General features: G+C 48.5%; 1 protein-coding gene across 1 annotated transcript in view; it reads right to left on the bottom strand.

Moving 5' to 3' along the window:
• SRP68 (signal recognition particle 68) overlaps positions 1-23,680 on the bottom strand; it is a 136,623-nt gene that overhangs the window by 90,523 nt on the left and 22,420 nt on the right. The window contains 3 exon segments of the mRNA XM_029600463.1: positions 8,328-8,468; positions 10,166-10,248; positions 10,484-10,593. Of these exon segments, the coding sequence (XP_029456323.1) occupies positions 8,328-8,468; positions 10,166-10,248; positions 10,484-10,593 (334 nt within the window).

Genomic DNA, 23,680 nt, shown 5'->3' with positions numbered 1-23,680 from the left:
ACCTTGCCACGCAGACAACCGAGCGCTGCAACTTGTACTCGAAGGGTACTACACGAAAGACCTTTGGCAAGACCAGACTGTAGAAAAGCCAGGATATCGGAGACGGAGGCAGAGATAGGATCCAGCCCCCGCTCCATACACCATTCCTCAAAAACTACCCAGACGCGGACATAGGCCAGGGATGTAGACTGCTTCCTGGATCGCAACAACGTGGTTACCACCGCATCCGAATAAACTTTTTTCTTCAAACGTTGCCTCTCAAAAGCCATGCCGCGAAACAAAAGTGATCCGCATCCTCCAAACAAACGGGACCCTGACAGAGAAGCCCCGCGAACCCCTGAAGGCGAAGGAGAGCATCCACCGACAACTGAATGAAATCCGTGAACCACGGGCGACGTGGCCACTCCGGTGCCACCATGATCACGTTGAATGGGTGCAACTCTATGCGCCGCAGGATCTTGCCTTTCATCGGCCACGGAGGGAACACGTACAGCAAAACGTCCATCGGCCAGGGCAGAACCAATGCGTCGACCTCTCGGCCCCTCTCTCTCGACGTCGGCTGTAAAACCGAGGAGCCTTCGTGTTTTGCCATGTGGCCATCAGGTCCATGTGGGGCGTTCCCCACTTTTCACAAATGAGGAGAAAGGCATCCTCTGCCAGTTCCCATTCCCCGGGATCCAAGTGATGATGGCTGAGGAAGTCCGCTTGAACATTGTCGACTCCAGCGATGTGAGACGCTGCAATGTTGCTGAGATGTTGCTCTGCCCAACTCATCAAGAGTTGCGCCTCCTCTGCCACCAGTGGACTCCTTGTCCCACCTTGGCGATTGATGTAGGAGACAGTTGTTGCATTGTCTGACAACACGCGGATCGCCTTTCCCCGGACCAATGGTAGAAAGGACTGCAGCGCCAGGCGTACCACTCTGGTCTCTAGACGGTTGATGGACCACTGCGATTGAGCCGAGGACCACCGGCCCTGCACTGACCTGCCTAGGCAGACTGCTCCCCAACCGGAGAGGCTGGCATCCGTAGTCACCACCGTCCAGTTGGGGACTAGTAGGGACACTCCACATGTCAGATGGTCCGATTCGAGCCACCAGGAAAGACTGGCCCTCGCCTGGGCCGTGAGTGGAAGCAGTAGGTGAAACACTTCTGACACCGGCTTCCAGCGGGAAAGCAACGCTGATTGTAATGGCCGTAGATGAGCAAAAGCCCAGGGGACCAACGAAAGCGTGGACGCCATAGACCCCAGAACTGTCAGATAATCGCATACCAGCGGCAGCCGAAGAGACAACAACCGTCGCACTTGATTCTGAAGCTTGCATGCACGTTCTCTGGAAAGAAACACCTTGCCCCGGTTTCGTGTCGAATAGGGCTCCCAGGTACTCCAAGGACTGGGTTGGGACGAGATGACTCTTGTTGAGATTGACGACCCACCCCAGGGACTGCAAGAGATGGAGGACTCTGGCAACTGCCTGACGACACAGATTCTCGGACTTGGCCCAGATCAACCAATCGTCCAATTAGGGGTGTACCAGGAACCCCTCCCGTCGCAGCTGAGCCGCCACCACTACCATCACCTTCGTGAATGTGCGAGGAGCCGTGGTGAGCCCGAAGGGAAGAGCCCGGAATTGATAGTGCCTGCCCAGGATGCAGAACCTGAGGAACCGTTGGAAGGACGGCTGGATGCCTACATGAAGATACGCTTCTGTGAGATCCAATGAGGTCAGGAATTCGCCTGGACGGACCGAGGCAATCACCGACCGAATCGTTTCCATCTTGAAGTGTGGGACGTGCAGGCATCTGTTTACCCCTTTCAGATCCAAAATTGGCCGTGACGTGCCGCCCTTCTTTGGCACAATGAAGTAAATGGAATAACGGCCCTTGCCTTGCTGACCGGGAGGTACGGGAGAAATTGCTCCCAAGCTTTCCAGGCGCCGGAGGGTTCCTCACACTGCCGCCTCCTTCTTTGGGCACTTGCAGGGCGACACCAGGAACTTGTCTGCCAGGGTTCTTGCAAAATCTAACGCGTAGCCGTGCCTTATTACATTGAGGATCCACTGGTCGGACGTTATTTTGGCCCATTCCTCGAAAAACAACGTCAACCTCACCCCTACGTTTGGCACGATGGTCCGGGGTTGACGCGAGGGATGGGCCAACCTCATCTCATTGAGAAGCTTTGGGCCCCGTACCCGCCGGGGTTCCCCCTTGTCTACCAAACCGTTTCCCACGAAAGGACTGCGGCCACGAGGAGGACCGGGAGGAAGACGAACGGTAAGAAGGACCAGAAGACCTCTGGGGACACGATCTCGTTTCCCCGAAAACGGGACCTACTAGGAAAGGAGGACCGAGTTCTGGACCTGTCTTCAGGCAGCTTAAAAGCCCTGTTCTCCCCCAGGGAAATCATCAAATCATCCAACTTCTTACCGAACAACAACTTTCCTTTGAAGGGCAACGCCCCTAGGTGAACCTTGGAGGATCCATCCGCCGCCCAATTGCGAAGCCAAAGAAGGCGGCGCGCCAAGACGGCCGAGACCATGGACCTAGCTGAAGTACGAAGGAGATCGTGGAGAGCATCTGCGCTATATGCTATTGCCGCCTCCAGCCGATCTGTCTGCGTGGCCTCCTCCTCCAAGAGATCTGCATTTGCCTGGAGGACCTGGGCCCAGCGCAGCCTAGCCCGCATGGCGAAGTTACTACAGATGGCGGCCCGGACCCCCAACGCAGAAACTTCAAAGATCTTCTTTAGCTGTACCTCCAGTTTCCTGTCCTGTATGTCTCTGAGGGCCGTGGCCCCCGTGACCGGGATTGAACGCTTTGTTACTGCCAACACCGCTGCATCCACCTTTGGAAGCCGTAGGAGCTCCAGCACGTCCTCCAGCAGCGGGTAGAGTTTATCCATGGCCTTGCTCACCTTCAGACCTAACTCAGGTGTATCCCATTTGCGAAACAAGATATCAGACGCCGAAAAATGGAATGGGAAGGCCACTGCTGGTCCCGTGAGACCTAAGAGAACTGGGTCCATGTTGGCTCCCGGCCGCGAGACTACCGGCGGGGCCTCCACTCCGAGCTCCTGGAGGATAGCCGGAATAAGAGGGGACAGCTCCTGTCTGCGAAAAAGACTGACCACCTTAGGGTCATCCCCATCACCGGCTTGCGTTCCTTTGCCCGGACCGGGCTGGGCGGGACCGTCCCCTGTTGCCCCTTCGGTCCCCCCCGGGGGCTCTTCGGGCAGATCCGCCTCGTCCTGCGAGGTGGATTCGGTGTCCGTGGCGGCTGCTTCCCTCTAGGTGGAGCTGGGGAGATGCCTGGGTCATCCCTGGCTTTTCTCTTCTTTGACCCTGCTTTGCCAGCGCCCCCCGTGGGAAAACCCTTCCCCGCTCTGCGGCCTTTATATTTTAAGACTTTGCGCAGCAATAGCGCAAAATCTGAGGAAAACGAGGAACCGAGTCCGAGGAAGGATTGCCCGCGCTGGCCTCCACAGGGGACTCAGCCCATCCCCACCCCCCCGAAGGCCTGTGCTGCGGCGATAGCGCGGGAGGCATGTCGCTATCCCCAGCAGCCTCCCGCGCGATTTCACGGGCTGAACCCAAAATGGCCGCCACTCCCGTGCTGATCGGGAAGGGGTCAGCCGGCCTGTCAGGAACCGTGCTAACGCGCGGCGGCGATCGCGCCAATCGGGATCGGCCCCCCCTGCCTGCCCCGGACAGTCCCTCACCGCCCGAGATGCAGGCGGAGCAAATTCCCTCCCGAGAAAGACGCGCGGCAAACCGACCCCGCGGCATCGCCAAAGAATAGTAAAAATTAAAAAATACACAAGCAAACAATCCCCCCGCCAAGCGGAGCGGCCCCCCCCCCCGTGAAGAAACGGAGAGCCGGCACAAAAGAAAATTTCCGCTGAGTTTATTATTATTATTATTTTTTTTTTTTAACCTGCCGCTGTCCTTGGTCCTGGGGCTCCTACTCCTGCGGGGGTGAGTGAACCGGGCTCCCCGGTGTCACCCCCCCAACGCTGCTGCCAGTGGTAGGCCGGGTCCTCGTCCCTCAGCAGTGGCCTCAACCAGGGGGGATGGTCCCCTCAGAACCTTCCAACCCCCCTGGGAGGCAGGATGGACAGGGCTTCCTTTTTAAACCTAAAACTGAGAACTTCCTTCCTGAAATTCCCTCCTTTTATTCTCTTACAAAACCAAAAGAACAAGAACACCAGCCCTGACTAACTAACAGTACTCAGGGCAGGCAGAGGCTGTGACTGCACCTGCACCATGTACTGGAGACAGAGTAAGACTGAGGGGCTGTGTCAGGCACATGACCATATATGGCCGAGTCAGACAGATCTTGCTCTGTCTCCATCTACTGGTGCGGAGTCACAACCCAGGTGTCCTGGACTGATCCTGGTACGTACAGGGAAATAAAATTATCAGGTAAGAATCAGTTTTTCCATCTTTATTGTGCCCCAGAAAAGTCCAGACAACTGGGATGTAGCAAAGCTTCCCCAAACTGAGTAGGCACCCTAGAGACCAGTTCGCAACACACTCACACCAAAAACCACTGTCTCTGAAGCTTGCGCTTCTAACTGAACGTGTTTGGTAAAAATGTGCAAACAAGACAAAGTGGCCTTGTCACAGATCTCCAGTGACGACCCTAACTAACATTCAGCCCAAGACACAGCTTGCACCTTAGTGGTGCAAGCTGTGTCACGTGTCACCTTAGCTCACGGTGATGGATGACTGTCAGAGGCACTAATCTCTTCCCTTGCACAAATGCAAAGAGAAAAGTGGATAACAAAACTCAACTAAATAAGTCACAAAAGGAGTCCAGAAACAGCAGTAACCTGAACGAAGAAAGCTGGAAAGCTATGAGCACGTAAGAGGCAGCGGTAAGGGTAGGCGGCAAACTTTCCCCCAGCCCCCGCTCACCTGCCCTGGCCGTGTCAATGGATGCTGGTCTCCGGGGCATCCCCAGTCCTCTCCCCCCTCCTCCCGAAGCAACGAAAGCGGAAAAAAAAAATCGAAAAATCGAAAAGCGCAAAAAAAAAAAGTAGCAACGAAGTGGATAGTCGGGATGGCCAGTCCTCTCTCCCCTCCTCCCAAAACAAGGCTGCTTTACTTTACTGGATTGACCTGACACACTTTGAAGCTTTCCCGTATTTTTTCCTCCCCTCCCTCCACTTTCTTCCAGCACTTTGCCTGTTTTCTTTTGGGGGGCTCTCGTTTTCACCACTTCAATTCCCTGCTCCCCCCAGCAGCTAAGGCCTCCTCCCTCCTCACAGTCCCATGTGTAAAGCAACGACTTACTTTTTCGTTGCTTTACACTGCCAGTCCTCTCTCCTCTCCTGCTTCGGGAGGAGGGGAGATAGGACTGGCAATCTCGAGCGACTGCGAAAAAAAAAGTTAGTCGTTGCTTTACACATGGGACTGTGAGGAGGGAGGAGGCCTTAGCTGCTGGGGGGAGCAGGGAATTGATGTGGTGAAAACGAGAGTCCCCCAAAAGAAAACAGGCAAAGTGCTGGAAGAAAGTGGAGGGAGGGGAGGAAAAAATACGGGAAAGCTTCAAAGCGTGTCAGGTCAATCCAGTAAAGTAAAGCAGCCTTGCTTCGGGAGGAGGGGAGAGAGGACTGGCCATCCCGACCGTCCACTTCGTTGCTACTTTTTTTTTTTTTCGTTTTAGATTTTTTCCGCTTTCGTTGCTTTGGGAGGAGGGGGGAGAGGACTGGGGCTGCCCCGGAGACCAGCATCCATTGACTGTATAGGCGCTGTATAGCGCTCTATACAGTAAAATGAGTTGCGCGGGCCTAACGCTTCATGGACGCTTCTTAGATGCAGTTTGCATTTGCAAGCTATTTACATACAGGATCGAGCGGTAGGTGAGCTGCACTGTGCATGCGGCAACTGCGGATGCGCCCGGCACTAACGCAGCTCTCCCTACCGCTCCTTACTGGATTGACCTGAGAGTGAGCAAAAATAACTACCCTCCCCCATATGTACACATGGAGAGATCAGTTGAATCGCACTGTGCTCCCTTAAGTCCTTCCAAACTGGCAACTGAATTCACATGAAAGATTCTATGGTTCCCCCTAAAGAACTGGGATTTGCCTGCTTACTGTCATCCAGGATGAGACTGCCTGACCTCCCAGAAGTTATGCCTGCTGGGGAACGACTTCCAGCCCTTCGAATCTGTTGACTCACCATGGTGTTTTACCAACTGCTCCCTAACTGGTATTTGGACCATACATCCACTGCCCAATTGTGTAATTAGAGAAGACACCTAGCCAACCCCACAGACACCTTGTTCCTAGCTGCCACACACAGGAAACTCTGCAAGGCTTTAGCAATAAAAGCTACATCAGCCTCTAGATATTCCTCTATTATCCCTGAGAAAGCTTCTTTAGAATTAGCCACCGGACTCTGATGTACCCAGCAGTAACAAAATCTCGAGTCATAAAACTGCTTTAGCAGCACGAGGAAATGGAAAGGCGTTTGAGAGGGCCCTCCCTAAACTCCTCCAAGATAGGATCCTCTCCTTCCTATCCTGGCACAACTCTGGGTTCCTCAGTGCCTAGCTTTGCCAGAGCCTGAGTCAACATGGTGGACAATTCACCCTCTCTTCAAAAAGATGTACCCACTTCAGATCAGGACCACAGTGATGGGGATCTCTACCTCTTCCAGAGCATCCCTATCCCCACTGTACTCCTGAATATTTGCAGGAGAGCCTCATGCAAATCTTCAAGGGGCACCAATTCCCAACCAAAATCCAGGTCTGCTGCCAGCCTCATCTGAAAGAGAGACAGAGGCCCAGGACCACAGACCATTATTAAGGTGGACTTGGGGAAATATCACACTTACCCCTGGGATAAGCAACATAGAAACTATCAATCTTTAGGGATCCTGGCAGGCCCCCGCAACCCGAACAGGTCACCACTGGAAACAGGATACTGGCCCCACTAACCCTGTCCAACACTGCATTGCAAATTCTAAGGTCTTCTGCTCTTATAACTCTCTGAAACAGCCCCCTTAGGACCAGCCCAATTGGGTTCCTTAAATGTACCTTATGTATAAGCACCACCAAGTTAGGGGGGGAAAAGGAACTGCAGCCTCCTCTTCCACAAAACACAGGGCATAACAGGGCCCCCTCCCCACACGAGTACGTTGACCTTACTCTTCCAGCCATGAGTCAAAATGAGAGCGCCAGCACTAGCTACCCCTGAATCTCCTTGAACGGCATGGGACGTCAACAAGATGACCACTGTTCCCGCACTGCTCAAAACCACAGCAAAACCAGATTCAGAAACAAGCAGCATTCTTGGCTACTCTGGAAGCCTCTGCAGCTGCAAAAGAAGCACCCAAGCAACCCTTCCTTCTCTCCCAAACAACTCCTGCACAGCCCCAAGGGAAAAGCTTTGGACTTACTTTCCCCACATGCCGAGCAGTGCTTTATTTGTTTGTTTAGTAGTTTTTATATACCAATGAACGTTGGGAACATCTCATCGGTTCACATTAAACGAAAATCAGCGGGGAAGGCCACGATGGAACACTGTGCGCTGATTCAGTACATACTTGCCAGCAGATCCTCCCTCTCTTTTGCAAAAGGAAACAGATTAGAGCAGCCCGCACTGCGGGCTGGCTTGCCAGTAAGCTTCCCCTCCAGGCCAGTTTCACAGAAAAGACTCTGCTGCTCGACTCCTGTTCTGTCCTTTTTTAAATTTTGTTTTAAACTTCTTAAAGGAACCCAAACACCTCAACAGCACAGACAGTCTTACAAGCAAAGGAATACTTTCCTGACGAAGGCTTCTTTCAGAGGACAGCAGGGAACCACCACAGACAGAAAGAAGAGGTCGGGGAATGAGGGGGCCAGCACCACTGGCTATCACACCGTCACAGTGCCAGGGTTACAAGGCAAGCAAGGGTCACCAAACTCCTGCATGACCCTGCTTCCACCAGAGGTCATTTTTGAGAGGGCCAGACCTAACACCTCAGGAAGCAATTACTGCCAGCAAAAGTCTGACTGCAGAATGGACTCCTCGACCTGCAAAGAGAATACCGAGCAACTGCATGTGGCATACTGTCTTATGTACCAGAAGTACCATAATGTATTTCTTCTGTCTCCATCTGCTTATAGGGAGGGGAAAAAAAATAATTGTCTGGACTATCTGGGTGACAATCAGTAATTATACTTTATACTCAAACCCTCCAAAACGTAATCGCCACAGGGAGGATTTAGACCTCTTCTATGCTTCTACTCCAGGCACACACTTAAGACAAAACTAGGAAAGAAAGAGTACTATATGCAAGTTACCCATCCAATGCTTCCTTCACCGTCCATGTTCCTTACCTGTGCAATAGCAGCTTCGTTATCAGCCAGCCCCAGCAGGAAGATCCTCACTTTGTCGATCTTAACAGGTATAGCTCGGCCCCTCCACTCTACCTCACTCATGGTAGCAGCCTTCTTTGCTCTAGTCTGGGTGATCAGCGACTGCAAATTGCACAAACAGATAAAGGGTTCTATACAAAAGTGAAGGCTTTGAACTACCTCACTATTCTTCCATTCTACACTGCTTCCATTTGGTTCGCATGCCCTGGTTTTTCACTTTGCAAACAGATTTGGAGTCTGACTGTGGCAGCCTTCAGAGTGACGTTTTAGTCTATAGTGAAGTGAAATGGTCCCTGGCAGTTTTCTTTATAAACCTGGATGGCAAAATTGTCCATCTAAGGAAAGTTAATGCTAGTCATTTGGAGACTTTGAATGCCAACTAAAGTGTCATTACTGCATGGACTGCCCAAAGAAAATTATTCTTTTTTTTATAAAAAGGCTTGAATAGCGGGATGGGTTGTGATTCAGACAGGACCTTTTTTGCAATCTCTGAGGTCATAGCTTGATACCGAAAATCAAGATCTTTTATTTTTCATTTGTGCATCTGTTAAAAACCTACAGAATTTTGAGAATTTCCAGCATGTATAAGGGGGTCTAGGGGAGAGGTATTAGTTTATGTTGCCATTCACTTCAATACTGCGTATTGTATGATTTTTTTTCTTTTGAGACATAGCATGTAATAGGAACCATTATGTACTGTGTCTGTGTTATTCTTGTTGAAAAATCAATATAAAAATTGACTTAAAACCCTACAGGTTGAAAAAGGGCCAATGGACTGCAGAATAACCAATGAAAGGACCCTTTTATCCACTCTTATAAACCATGTCTGATTATAGAGCTTATCAGAAAGCACAGACTATGGCTACAGAGAAGCTAAAACACACTGCTCTCCAATTGTTCTTATTTCAAGCACAAGAATCCTAGGGTTTCTAACCAGTTCACCAGAGGATCTTACCCTGCACGGTACTGTTCTATTGCCTTCAAATTCTATTCACTTATTTTTCATATTAAATATTCCCCAAAGAATATTTTATATCACCTCCTCATATTACCAATCAAGACAGAAGGACAATTATACCCATATGTGACTCAGACATCCGTATCCCTCTATATTCTAAGCTGGGCAGCAACTCCCTTCTACATCCCCCTCTGCCTGTTCATTTTTAAGTAATTAGGGACATGATATCTAGACCTTCTTTGCATTTGTTTTTACTGGTGTCATCAGGATGAAATTAAGAACAGGAAAACAAGAATTTCTTTCATAACAAAGCTCTACAAAAGGCCAGCGATCAATGTAAAATGTAAAACCTGCCTGCACTGGCAGTAGGAATGGTAAGGAAACACTTCATAGTGTCAGAACATTTGCTAAACTGTTTCTGGCGACTCTTCCTTGTAGCATATAAAATGTCTGTTTCATAAGATTTTAAAGACATAAAAAGTATCCAGAGGAATGAATTGCTCATTTCAGATTCAAACACGTTTATGTAAAGAAGTTGATTCCTTTCTGTCCATAAAAAAAAAAATTACAAGTTGCCATGACCAAGTCTAGCTTTGCCTATAAAAGCAAGACTACTGGGGGAACAAAAAAAAAAAAAACAACACACACACCAATATAGCGGGGAATTATTCAATCCCATTCCAGCTTTATAAACCCCCGCCAGGCATATAAGTAAATAATTACAAATATTTTTCTCAGCTACTCCCCTGTAGTTTAAATAAGGGAAGGGAGAGTTAAGAACAGGTGTGTGTAAATGCATGTCTAAATGTCCATTGTTGTGTGCAATAATGCAATATCTTACCTCCAGTTTTTCAGCTAGGAACCCCTCTGTTCCTCCAGATCGGAGTCGCATCTGCATTAACTCATTAATGGCAGACTGGTCCCCTGAAAAAGTGTGGAGAAAAATCATCTTTACATTGCTAGACATTCTGTATCCTCTAGTTTCTGAAAAGCTATACTCAGCAGCTCTCTAAAAATGTTCTAAAACACTGGATACTCAAAAACACACTACCTTCTTTACAGCAGCTAACTCCAGAAAGAAACAGGGCTGCGATGCCTGATGAAGAGCACTACAAAGGATTTCAATAGACAAGCTTTGGCATCCCAGGCAAACACTCACCAATATTATAAGCACAATAGCGAATGTTGGGGGAGATCTCCTCCACTCGCTGGTTGTATAGCACTGCCTGCTCTTCTGTAAAGGCATTTGCTAGTTTTTCATAGATTGTCCTGCAGATGAAACGTGAAAATGTCTGTTATGAAATGGCAAAACATCAGAACAGTTGAAACCAGAACAATTCATGGAATTATAGTTGCAAATCTGACACCTTGGGCAACAGCCTTACCGTTGGTTCTTCAGGTCATCCCCCCCTCTGAACACATTCTATATGATTTGCAAAAAAAAAAAAAGTACTAAACTGACATCACTGGACTCCGAAATACTCCATTTATCTAGGTAATATCAGGGAAAGCTCCTCCACATTACTCTGCCAATTCGATTCAACCCTGAACTGAGGAGGGTTATTCAATTAATTTACTATATACCTAATCTCTTTGGTCTCTACTAAGAGTGAAAAGAAAGAAGCCAGCTGTGATGATGGTTTTAATGATATCCAGACTTGTCCATTTGGAACCTGGAAGTCATCATCTCAGTTTACTGTTTGACAATTCTGCTTTTTAAGTGACTATTAAAACTGGCCAGATTCAAAGCAGTACCACAGAGGTGAAAGGCTCTGTATTCTTATGTTAACCTGTTCAGCAATCATCTGGATTTATATTTTTCGTAGTTGTAAAAAGAAGGTGCCTAAGACTAATATTACAGTGCCATCATCTTTATTATACAGTAGAATTTCACCACTATAAAAACAATCTAAAAAATATATTTTGGGGTACAAGATTTCAGTTTGATATAACCAAGATTTGTTACAAATAGGAGCGCTAACTTTTTTCTTCTCTGAAATTCCTAGTAAAACTGATTTACATTCAGAGAATGTTCTCTCCCAGTTTTTAGGAACTGGTTAAATTATTCTTAACTGATAATATTCTTTCCTTGAGTCCTGCTGGACCAGTCATCGCGTATGAGATTTCCCATCATAGCTGACTTGAGACAGAGGACATCTCTTTTATTACCTCGCTCTGGGCAACAAGGGAGGTATGGTCCTGGCCCAATTCCAGTAGCCTACAACCAAAGCACTGTGATCACTAGAAATCTCCCTAACGCCCTATATATGAAATTAGATACTGCAGAGCGCTGAACACTGTTTGAGTAAGTCAAGAGACAAGAGAGAGTAGAGTAAGAGAACAAGAGGATGTTCTCTGAACCTTACCACAGCTCCTCCCCACCCTTGTCTTCCTGGAAGGTTCTGGACTGGTCTAGCAGGACTCAAGGAAATAAAATCATCATCAGGTAAGAATAATTAATGGACAAATTACTTACCTGATAATTTCGTTTTCCTTAGTGTAGACGGATGGACTCAGGACCAATGGGTATAGTGTACTCCTGATAGTAGTTGGAGACTGATCAGATTTCAATCTGATGTCAGCCCTAGTACATATACCCCCGCAGGAAGTGCAGCTCTTCAGTATTCTCCTCGAAAAGCATTGTGGATATATGTGTGACTGACTAATTTGAATAACTTGAATAACTTCATAACTTGATTAACGAACTGGTTGAATTGGCTATAGCTGGAGACCGCCAGTGCCCTCAACCGGGAAACATTGGCACCCGGTAAGATGGGTGTCCTAGACGAAGGAAGCATGGCTTAACCTTGATCACTCGCTCCCGGGGATGTCCCCGAGGATTCCATGAGTAACGGCAGCCTTGGGTGGGATGTTGAGTCCATCTGTCTACACTAAGGAAAAACTAAATTATCAGGTAAGTAATTTCTCCATTTCCTAGCGTGTAGCAGATGGACTCAGGACCAATGGGATGTATAAAAGCTACTCCCGAACCAGGTGGGAGGCTGCCCGTGACCTACTTGGTACTGCTCTTGCGAATGCTGTGTCCTCCCGAGCCTGAACATCCAGGCGGTAAAACCTGGAGAAGGTGTGGATGGAGGACCATGTCGCCACCCTGCAAATCTTGGCAAGTGACAGCATCTTGGTTTCTGCCCAGGACACTGCCTGGGCTCTAGTAGAATGGGCCTTAACTTGTAGAGGCGGTGGCTTGCCTGCTTCTAAGTAGGCCGCCTTGATGACTTCTTTGATCCAGCGGGCTATGGTTGCTCGCGAGGCCGCTTCCCCTTGCCTCTTCCCGCTGTGAAGGACGAATAGGTGGTCCGTTTTTCGTACGGTTTCCGACATTTCCAGGTATCTAGATATGAATCTGCCGATGTTGAGGTGGCGTAGACTTCGAGCCTCTTCCAAATTCTTATGCTCATCTGGCGATGGTAGTGAGATGGTTTGATTGAGATGGAAGTGAGACACCACTTTGGGGAGGAACGACGGAACCGTGCGTAACTGGATGGTTCCCGGGGTGAGCCTGAAAAACGGCTCACGGCAGGACAGTGCTTGTAGCTCGGATATACGATGGGCTGAACAGACTGCCAGCAGGAAGGCTGTCTTCAATGTTAATAGTCGGAGAGATAGGCCACGGAGAGGTCTGAAAGAGGCTCCTGCTAAGAAATCCAGGACCAGGTTGAGATTCCAAAGAGGTACTGGCCACTTTACGGGTGGTCGGATGTGCTTGACTCCTTTCAGGAAGCAGGAAACATCTGGGTGAGAGGCTATGCTGTCGCTCTTGCTCTTTGTTCCGTAGCATGACAATGCGGCCACCTGTACCTTAATGGAGTTGAGGGACTATCCCTTCTGTAGGCCGTTCTGTAGGAATTCCAGGACTGCAGGAATTTTGACTGAGCCTGGTGTGATGTCGTGGCCCTCGCACCAGGCTTCGAATACTCTCCAAATCCTTATGTATGTTAGAGATGTGGAAAACTTGCGTGTTTGGAGTAGGGTGTCAATTACAGCCCCTGAGTAATCCGCTCTCTCAGGCGAGCCCTCTCAATGGCCAGACTGTAAGAGAGAATCGAGCTGGATCCTCGTGGAGGATCAGCCCTTGTTGGAGCAGGTCTTTGTGTGGAGGTAGTGGCAGGGGGGTCCCTGTCAGTAGTCTTCGCATGTCTGTGTACCACGGTCTTCTTGGCCAGTCCAGGGCCACAAGAAGTGCTGGTCCATCTTGTGAATGATTGCGCCCAAAAGGGGCCATGGCGGGAAGGCGTATAGCTGAGTCTCCTGTGGCCAGGCCTGTACCAGGGTATCGATCCCCTGGGACTGAGGTTCCCGCCTGCGACTGTAGTAACTGGGCATTGGACCAGTTTGCTAGAAGGTCCCTGGTTGGTGTTCCCCAACGGTTTACTATCAGTTGGAATGCTGCGGTCGACAGCTTCCATTCTCCTGGGTCTAGACTTTCTCTGCTGAGGTAATCCGCCGTGATGTTGTCTTTCCCGGCGATGTGGACGGCCGAGATCTCCTGGAGATTCACTTCCGCCCACGACATTAGGGGGTCTATTTCCAGAGACACCTGTTGGCTTCTGGTTCCTCCCTGACGGTTGATGTAGGTCACTGTTGTGGCGTTGTCCGACATTACTCTGACCGCTTTGTCTCAGAGTCTGTGACCGAACCGTAGGCAGGCTAGTCTGACTGCTCGGGCTTCTAGGCGATTGATGTTCCATCCCGACTCTTCTGCGTTCCACTGGCCTTGGGCGGTTAGCTCTTCGCAATGTGCTCCCATCCTTGTAGGCTGGCATCCGTGGTGAGCAGGATCCAGGTCGGTGAGGATAGTCTTGTTCCCTGGCTGAGGTGGCCGTCTTGTAGCCACCATCGTAGCTGGGTCCGAACTCTGCCCGGGAGCTGCAGATGTTCGGTGTAGTTCTGGGACAGTGGATTCCATCACGATAGAAGTGAGTGCTGTAGGGGTCTCATGTGAGCTAGTGCCCATGGCACTACTTCCAGTGTGGATGCCAAGAGACCGAGGACTTGTAGGTAATCCCATGCTGTGGGGCGAGGTTCGCTCAGCAGGGCTTGTAATTGGTTCATCAGTTTTGATCTCCTTGTCGGTGTCAAAATGACCTTGTCTTCTTTGGTGTCGAATCGGACTCCTAAGTATTCTAGAGACTGTGAGGGCTGCAGACAGCTCTTATTTGTCTTGACCACCCATCTGAGGCTCTCCAATAGAGTTTTGACTTTGTTGGTTGCCTGGTGACTTTCCTCTGGGGATTTTGCCCTGATCAGCCAATCGTCTAGGTAAGGGTGTATGAGGATTCCTTCCTTTCTCAGTGTTGCCGCCACCACCATTATGATCTTGGTGAACGTCCGGGGTGCTGTGGCTAACCCGAAGGGTAGTGCCCGGAACTGGTAGTGACTGTCCAGGATTTTGAAGCGTAGGAAGCGCTGATGTTCTTGATGGATCGGAATGTGTAGGTAGGCTTCCGACAGATCCAGGGATGTGAGGAACTCTCCCGGTTGTATCACCCTTATTACAGAGCGTAGAGTTTCCATACGGCAGTGGGGAATCCTCAGGTGACGGTTGATCGACTTGAGGTCCAGGATAGGCATGAACCTCCCCTCTTTCTTGGGGATGATAAAATAAATGGAATAATGCCCAGTACTTATTTGTTGTGGAGGCACTGGGGTTATGGCCTCAAGGGCCAGTAATCTGGTCAGTGTAGTTTCTACTGCCACCCTTTTGGAGGGGTCGTGGCAGAGGGATTCCACGAACTTGCCCGGAGAGGTTTGGAAGAAATCCAGGTAGTACCCCTCTCGAATGATTGTTAGGACCCACTTGTCCAAAGTTCTCTCGACCCATCTTTGGTAGAATAGGGCAAGTCTGCCCCCTATGGCTTCTTCCTTTGGACGGGTCGGCTGATTCTCATTGTGGGGTGCAGCTGGGGCCTGGACCCAAGCTGGTTCCCCTTTTGTTGTGCTTGTTCCGAAAGGACTGGTTCCTGCCTGTAGGACGAGGTGCTTGATAAGTGTTTCTGTATGGATTGAAGCGCTGTGAACCTCTGCCCCTGGAGGGTCGGGGGAAGGGTCGCTGGTTTCTCTTATTCCTGTCCTTCGGTAGCCGCGGCAGTGGGGACTCGCCCCATTTGTTAGCCAGTTTCTCTAGTTCGCTGCCGAACAGGAGGGATCCCTTGAAGGGCATCCTTGTGAGTCTCGTTTTGGAAGATGCGTCGGCCGACCAGCTTCGGAGCCAGAGTTGCCTCCTGGTTGCCACAGCTGACGACACTCCTCTAGCTGCGGTGCGCACCAGATCGGAAGCAGCATCCGTGAGGAATGATACTGCTGGTTCCATGGCTTCCCCAGGGGTGTTGCTCCTGGTCTGTGATAGGCAGGCATGTGTCACCACGGCGCAGCAGGCCACTATTTGTAGGGACATAGCGGCGACGTCAAAGGACTGTTTAAGGATGGATTCCAGACGTCTGTCTTGAGCATCTTTGAGTGCTGCACCTCCCTCCACTGGGATAGTAGTGCGCTTCGAGACCACGCACTTTTGGGCATGTCAGAAGGTCTTTGGCCGCCGGGTCCAGAGGAAACATGGCTGCCATAGCCCGTCCCCCTTTGAATATAGACTCTGGAGCAATCCATTCCAGGTCAATTAGCTGTTGAACGGCTTGTAACAGAGGGAAATGGCGGGAGGTCTGACGGAGTCCCTCTAGCAGGGGATTCGTCTTAGGCTCCCCCGAGGCACTTGTCCCCGGGATAGCAAGCTCCTTCAGGCTGTGGGTGACCAGGTCTGGAAGTTTGTCCTTGGTGAAGAAGCGTCTCATGGTCCGGTGAAGCTCGGTTCCCGGAGGGAGTTCCCCCTCCTCCAGGGGCTCCGATTCCTCCTCCGAGTTGTCAGTGTCCCCGTAGGTGGGGCCTCTGGGCGGTGGATTCACTCCTCTGGGCCTAGAGGGGCCCGGGGCATAAAGGTCCTCTGGTGAAGGCTGTGGCCGTGTTATCGGAGGCTCCGTCTGCATGTGAACGAAGGTGTGGAGGCCTTTGAAGAATTCCACCAAGAAGATAGACGCTGGGTCCAAGCTAGGAGGTGCTGTGTCCCTGGGGGGCCCGCTGGAATTTTCTAGGTCCGGGGTACTTATTGAGGAGCTGGTACTCCGTCCCGGATGGGGCTGGCCCTGGGCTGTATCCCCCAGACCCTCCTCACACTGGATACACAGGGCATTGGCCTCTGGGTTGTGCAGCTCTGATGTGGCATGCTGGGCAGAGGCCCTGAGCATTGAGCTCCTTTTCCGATGGTGCCATGGATGTAGGCGCGTAAAATCTGATATGCGCTCCGGTGCGTCGACTATGCGCGCGTGGAATGGGTGTGCGCACAAGTCGCAGATATGCGCCCGGCACAATAAGCGCGTGCTACGCACGTAACTTGTGCACACGGTACTTGAGCGTGCGATGTGCGCACAAATAATTTGTGCACCCGGCTCACCCTTTGTGCGCATGGATCGAGACGGCGGACAGGGCGGCGGACAGGGCGGCGAACAGGGCCAAATGGTGACGGCGACCACCTTGGAGGGTCTCCACGTGGGAGGACCCTTGGATCTAATCGGGGCCTAGCCCTGCTAGGGTAGATCAACCCGGTGGCACTGGTCCCAGCCGGTGATCTGTGCAACTCCTCGAGTTTTGGAGACCGGAGTCTTTACCTTACCTTGTCTCGGCACTTCCCGGTTTCATTCCGGGCGGTCTCCGGCTGCGGGGGGGGGGGAGGGTAAATACCTTCACCGCTGCGCTCGAGGTTGCACCCGCTGCCTCTCAGCTGCACCCGAAATCGGGGGCTAGGTCCCCGCCGAGGGATCCTCAGAGGGATCCCGGAAATCACATCGGGAAATCTCAACTGGGGGAGGGACCCGAGGGTGTCACCGCAGGAGAGCGGGGCTCATCTAAAGAGGTAAGATTTCTTGTTTCGGGTTTTCTCCGTTAAACTTACTCTAACGCTGTGAGAGCGTGCAGGTAGTCCCTAACTGCTATGGAGACGGAAAATACTGGAGAGCTGCACTTCCTGCAGGGGTATATGTACTAGGGCTAACGTCAGATTGAAATCTGATCCGTCTCCAACTGCTATCAGGAGTACACTATACCCATTGGTCCTGAGACCATCTGCTACACGCTAGGAAAACCTCTTTTCCTCCTGCTAGACCAGTCATCACATATGGGAGTTACAAAAGCCATTCTTTGCTGGGGCAGGAGAAGACCATGCTTTCTTAATCACCCCCCTTCCCCAAAGGCTGAATCTGTCTTGGCCTGCATATCCAACCTCTAATACTTTGTACAAGAGTGCAGGGACGACTAGGTGACAGCCTTACAGATATCCTCTGGGGAGATTGAGAATGCCCTGTCCAGGGTTCCTGCTGCACCTTGGGTAGAGTGGGCTCATAGCCCTGTCAAGAGCCTGCCTGCTCCTGAGCACATATGCCACTATCAGCTTCTCTTTGATCTACCTGGCCAAGGATGCCTCCCCTTTCCAGGGACTGCCAAATGCTACAAAACTTGTTTGATATCTAAACGGGGTTCATCACCTCAAAAGGATATGATGCACATCTAGCAATCACAGGCTTCAGTCGGACAGCCCCTGCTACTAAAAATTGGAAGGCATACAGATTGGTTTATATGAAAAGATACTACCACTTTGGGTGAGAAGGACGGCACAAGAGGAATGTGACCGAATCCAGAGAAAAGACTAAATATGGGTCCTACGTGACAGGACCTGTGGCTCTGAGATGCACCTAGCTGAACAAATTTCTATCAAAAAGACAGTCTTCAGGGACAGGTGTTTTGTGGAAGTCTGCTTCACTGGTTCAAAAAGAGAGGTTCGACCAGGGACCTTAAGACCAGACTGACATCCTACTGAGGGATTACTGCAGCACTGTCTGAATTTTCAAACAGGCTCATCCCTCAGTAAAAATGTTGCCAAATGTAAAATTTTATGGGTTATCATAAGGTTCAGGAATAACTTCAAAATAAAAAAAAAAAAACAGAAATAGTTCACCTCTCATCAAGTACAGACTCATCCATAGGTCCCCCCTCCCAACTTGTATTTAACAGAATCACTATCCCCATCTCCAAATCTGCAAAAAACTTAGGTATAACTATCAATTCAGACCTTTCATTAAAACAACACATATCCATAATTACCAGAAACTCATTTTATAAGCTTCAACTTCTAAAACGCCTTCGTCCACTACTTTTCTTTCACGATTTTCGGACTATACTTCAATCACTCATCTTTTCGGGGCTTGACTATTGTAATTCTCTTTATATATGTCTCCCAGATAACACACTTCACTCACTTCAACTGATTCAAAATGCAGCAGCACGTATCCTAACAAACTCATCCATAAAAAATCATATTACTCCGATACTTCAATCATTACACTGGTTACCAATTAAATACAGAATACAATATAAGATCCTGTCCATTATACACTCCCTCGTTTACACACCTAACTCAGTTACTTTATGCTCCATTCTCCGAATATACAAACCCGCTAGACATCTAAGATCTCTGGACAAAAATCTTTTAGATATCCCATCACCACAACAGGCCCGTCTCGACTTCACTAGGAAAAGATCATTCTCTGTCATTGGACCAATCTTGTGGAACGCACTACCAGACTCTCTAAGATCCATATCCAACTCCAAACATTTCAAAAAATCCCTAAAAACGCACCTATTTCAATCTGCTTTCCTCATATCACATTCTAAACAACATAACCTCTTTCTCTCATGCAGGGCACAACATTATTATTTATTGATTTATCTTATGTAAACTAATTATTGTTTTAGATACTTTATTTTTATTGAATATTTTTTGTAATTTTCCCCTTTTATAATTTTATAACTTTGTTTCTTTTAAGTTTAATTTTATTTATGTTTGTTTTTATTTAGTTATGTAAACCGTTTTGATTAAACACTGTTTGTAAGGTATACAAACACTTTTAAATAAATAAAAAATAAACTGCACAGAGCATGGGGTAACCTGCATGCGTGGCAGATACTACCATAAGAAGCTTGTTGGGCAGACTGGGTCGATCATTTTGGTCATTTTCTGCCATCATTTCTATTGGTCTGAATAGAGGTCAGATTCATTTTAACCCTCTCAAAACTATACTATGTCCGATGTGCTGCTGCCTGCACTCTCAGGGAGTTAAGAGCCAACCCCTTGAACAAATCTGATTACAGGAAGTCTAGAATCTCTGGGATTCCAGACTTCTATAGGGAACCTTCCCCCCCATTTGTCACAAAAATTCTCAAATATTCTCCAAATCCTGATGTAAACTAGGGATGTTGAGAACCAGATCATGGCCAGGGATTAGCATATCATAAGCAGACATGGCCTTTCAATGGCCAGGCCATAAGAGAGAATAGGAAAATTGGTTCTTACCTGCTCATTTTCATTCCTGTAGTACCACAACTCAGTCCAGACTCCTGGGTTTTACCTCCCTGCCAGCAGATGGAGGCAGAGAAAGTTTCACCGACACTGTACATAACCCAGTGTGCCACCAGCAGCCCTTCAGTATTGACCTGTACCCAAGCCAAGATGACAGCAACAACCATAAATTTCTAAGCAAGCATCTAAGCAGACTCACTCCCATCCAAAAAGCCGGAAGAAGGTGAAATCGCCCATAAAGACAATGGAAAACTAGTTTCCCAAATTTAACATAAGCAATCAGCATTGAAAACCTCCAAAAACTCCACACTATATATAAAGCAACAATACGAGCGGTGGACTCTCCCACCCCAGTAAATGGGCAGGCCTATGGACTGATCTGTGGTACTACAGGAACAAAAATTAGCAGGTAAGAACTGATTTTCCTTTCCCTGTATGTACCCAGATCAGTCCTGACTCCTGGGATGTACCTAAGCTCCCATTAACTTGGGTGGGATATGGAGAGTTCTGCTCATAGAACACACTCTCTAAAGCACATGGAAGCCGGAGCCCCGACATCCAAGCGATAATGCCTAGCAAAAGTGGGCAATTACTTCCCAGTAGCCGCCCAGCTGTGTAGACACCTGCTGTGACTCAGCCCAGGAAATCGCCTGAGAACACGTCAAGTGCACTCCTAAACCCTCCAGCAGCGGACGTCCTTTAGAAATTTAAGTCGACTCAATCACACTTCCTTCAGCCACCACACAATTGTAGCCTTAGACAACTTATTTCCCTTCTTTGGTCCATTCCACAGTACAAAGAGGTGATACGATCTACGGAAATAAGACCTTTAGATACCTCAGTAATGCATGCCTCCAATCTAAGAGCCTAAACTTCCCCGCATGAGGTACAGACGAATCCAAATCCATAAAAGAAAGAGCCAATCAAACAATCAAAAAAGGGAACTAAACAAAAGAGAAGACCCCGCCCAGCAGAATCCTTCGCAGTGAGTAAGACACGCCCCACGACAGGCAGCAGGCCTATCAGAGCCTAGCACGAAGGGCTTTAAATTTGTACCACTCCCTGCACTAAGGAGCGCTACGGACAGGACACATCAATATTCTTCTATCACACATCCAGGACCCACTCAACAATACCCGCCACACCCAGCACACATCCACTACCATACAAACACCCATCCAGCCACAACCAGACCAACTTCATAGAACTCAGTAAGGACGACACTTCGGAGAAAGAACAGCGAGTAGCAAATCATTTTCCTTACCTTTTACACAGGACCATAAACTCCTCTCTCAACGCCACCTCGAACAACCACATTATCAGCAAGGAGACAATACTTACTATACCCACAACATCTTCTCAGCGGGCAGTTTAATCATCTACAAAATCTACAATGATCAACCGGCCAACCACGTACAAATCTCTCATTCCGATCATGATCTCCCCCACAACTCAGTTTTTAGGACTCACATTATTCACCATCATCCTTTTCAATGCGCAATCGCTTACTAACAAAACGCTGATACTCAACGACCTTCTTCAAGATGACAAGCCAGACTTCTGTGCCATAACGGAAACATGGCTCAAAACATCGGATATCGCCCTCTTAAACCAACTCCCTACCCAAAACTACGACCTCTTCTCCATCCCAAGGCAAAAAAAAAGAGGCGGGGGTATCCTCCTGGCAGTAAAAAAAATCTCTGAGATTTACCCATCATCCAATCAAATCACCAACCAAACTCGAAATAGGCCTCTTTAAATCTGAATATCTTCAAATTCTCTTAGTCTACGCCCCTCCAAGCCTCCTAGAATTCGACTCCTCTTCTATTCTGGAAATCATTACTACGCACCTAAACTTGGACTCTCCAACCATTATCATGGGAGACTTCAATCTTCATGTGGACAAGTCCCCTCTCTCTTCTAACTGCGAAACATTTCTCACAGCCATGACAGCCTTAGGTTTCAAACAACAAATTAACAAACCCACACACAAAGCGGGTCACACGCTGGACCTTCTCTTTACCAATTCCGGCATCTCTCTCCCAGAACATCCCGAGTGCAAAAAGGTCCCATGGTCAGATCATACATTAATCTCCACCGCATTCTCTCTATTAAAACCAAGCTACAATAAATCCCCCACCTCAACCATTTCTATACAGGAAAAACATGCCCCTCGGATCTCCTCGCCAAGCATCTAGCCCCAGATCTTTCACTCTTAGACGTTTCCACTCCCAACTCAGCAGTCCAATCCTGGTCGAAAATAACAGAATCAGCAGCCAATACACTATGTCCCCTAACTCCAAAAAATCTCAAACATAATGCACCAAAGAGTCAACCATGGTTCAACGAGGATCTGCGAAAACTCAAATTAACTTTACGACAGAAGGAAAAAAAATGGAGAAGAAAAACCCCTTCACCTACTTCGCTTCAGGAATATAACGCACCCTCCACTTCTACAAAAACAGCACATTAAAAACAAAAAGAGACTATTACGGCCCCGCAAGATTCACCACCCTCATTTTTGGACTCGAAAGCTTTATTCAATTACGTGTCCAGCCTCCACAAAAGCCATCACCCCCAGCAATCCCAGAGGACCTAGCAAAAAACTAAAGCAGACGAATTGGCTCTCTACTTCAATAGAAAAATATCCGACCTCCTGAATAAGCTGACTCCAAATGCAAGTGGACCTTCCAATACTTCATATATTCATCCAAACAAAGACATCACTCTCAACACTTTCAAACCCATCACTACCGATGACATCCGAACGATCTTGAAAAAAATGAAACCATCATCACCCCCTTCGACCAATCCCTACCAAAATACTCTTACTTATCGCCGGATACCATTTCTAAATCTCTAGCCGACATTATAAATTGCTCCCTAGCCCAGGTATCTACCCAGATGACCTTAAAACAGCTTCAATCAAGCCCCTACTCAAAAAACCAAACCTGAACACCAATGATCCCGGGCAACTTCCGCCCCATCTCTAACCTCCCATTCATATCAAAAATTATGGAAAAACTAGTTAACACACAGTTATCCAACTACCTGGAGGATCACCAAATACTATCGCCCAATCAATTTGGATTCCGCAAAGCAGCAAGCACGGAAACACTATTGCTCTCTCTTACAGACTTCCTCCTAGCCGGCATCGATAAAGGTCACGCATACCTTCTAATTCTCCTAGACTTCTCGCGGCATTCGATACGGTTAACCATCACATCCTACTAAACCAACTGGCAAACATTGGAGTTTCAGGCACTGCACGGACCTGGTTCAAAACCTTCTTGGAGAACAGAGGATACAAGGTTAAAATCCACAATAAAGAATCTCAATACCATCTGTCTTCACAAGGGGTGCCACAGGGTTCCTCCCTTTCTCCAACCCTTTTTAATATTTACCTTCTCCCACTCTGCCACCTTCTTACTAAACTAAAATTAAAACACTTCCTATTCGCAGACGACGTGCAGATCGTTATCCCCATAAATAAATCCATTACAAACACATTAGAATTCTGGGAGAGCTGCCTAACGGAGATCAAACACCTCCTCAACAGTCTGAACCTGATTCTCAACGCTTCAAAAACAGAATTCCTCATCATTGCCCACGACAATAACAAGATCACCTCAAATCCACCAGCCAACCTGCAAACCACAAACGTAAGAGATCTAGGAGTTATCCTCGACAACCGCCTAACCCTAAAACCATTCATTAACCAAACGACCAAGGACTGTTTTTACAAATTATACATCCTCAAAAAAATCAGACCGCTCTTCCATTCCTGCGACTTCAGAACAATTTTACAATCAATTATATTTTCCAAGCTGGACTATTGTAATTCCATTCTACTAGGCCTTCCAGCTTCTCATACAAAACCGCTACAGATGGTGCAGAACACAGCTGCCAGAATTCTGACCAACTCTAGGAGATTCG

The sequence above is a fragment of the Rhinatrema bivittatum genome, chromosome 4 (assembly GCF_901001135.1).
Source record: "Rhinatrema bivittatum chromosome 4, aRhiBiv1.1, whole genome shotgun sequence".
Taxonomy (NCBI): Eukaryota; Metazoa; Chordata; class Amphibia; order Gymnophiona; family Rhinatrematidae; genus Rhinatrema; species Rhinatrema bivittatum.
Note: the sequence above shows the minus strand (reverse complement) of the source record. Positions and strands in the feature narration are given on the sequence as shown.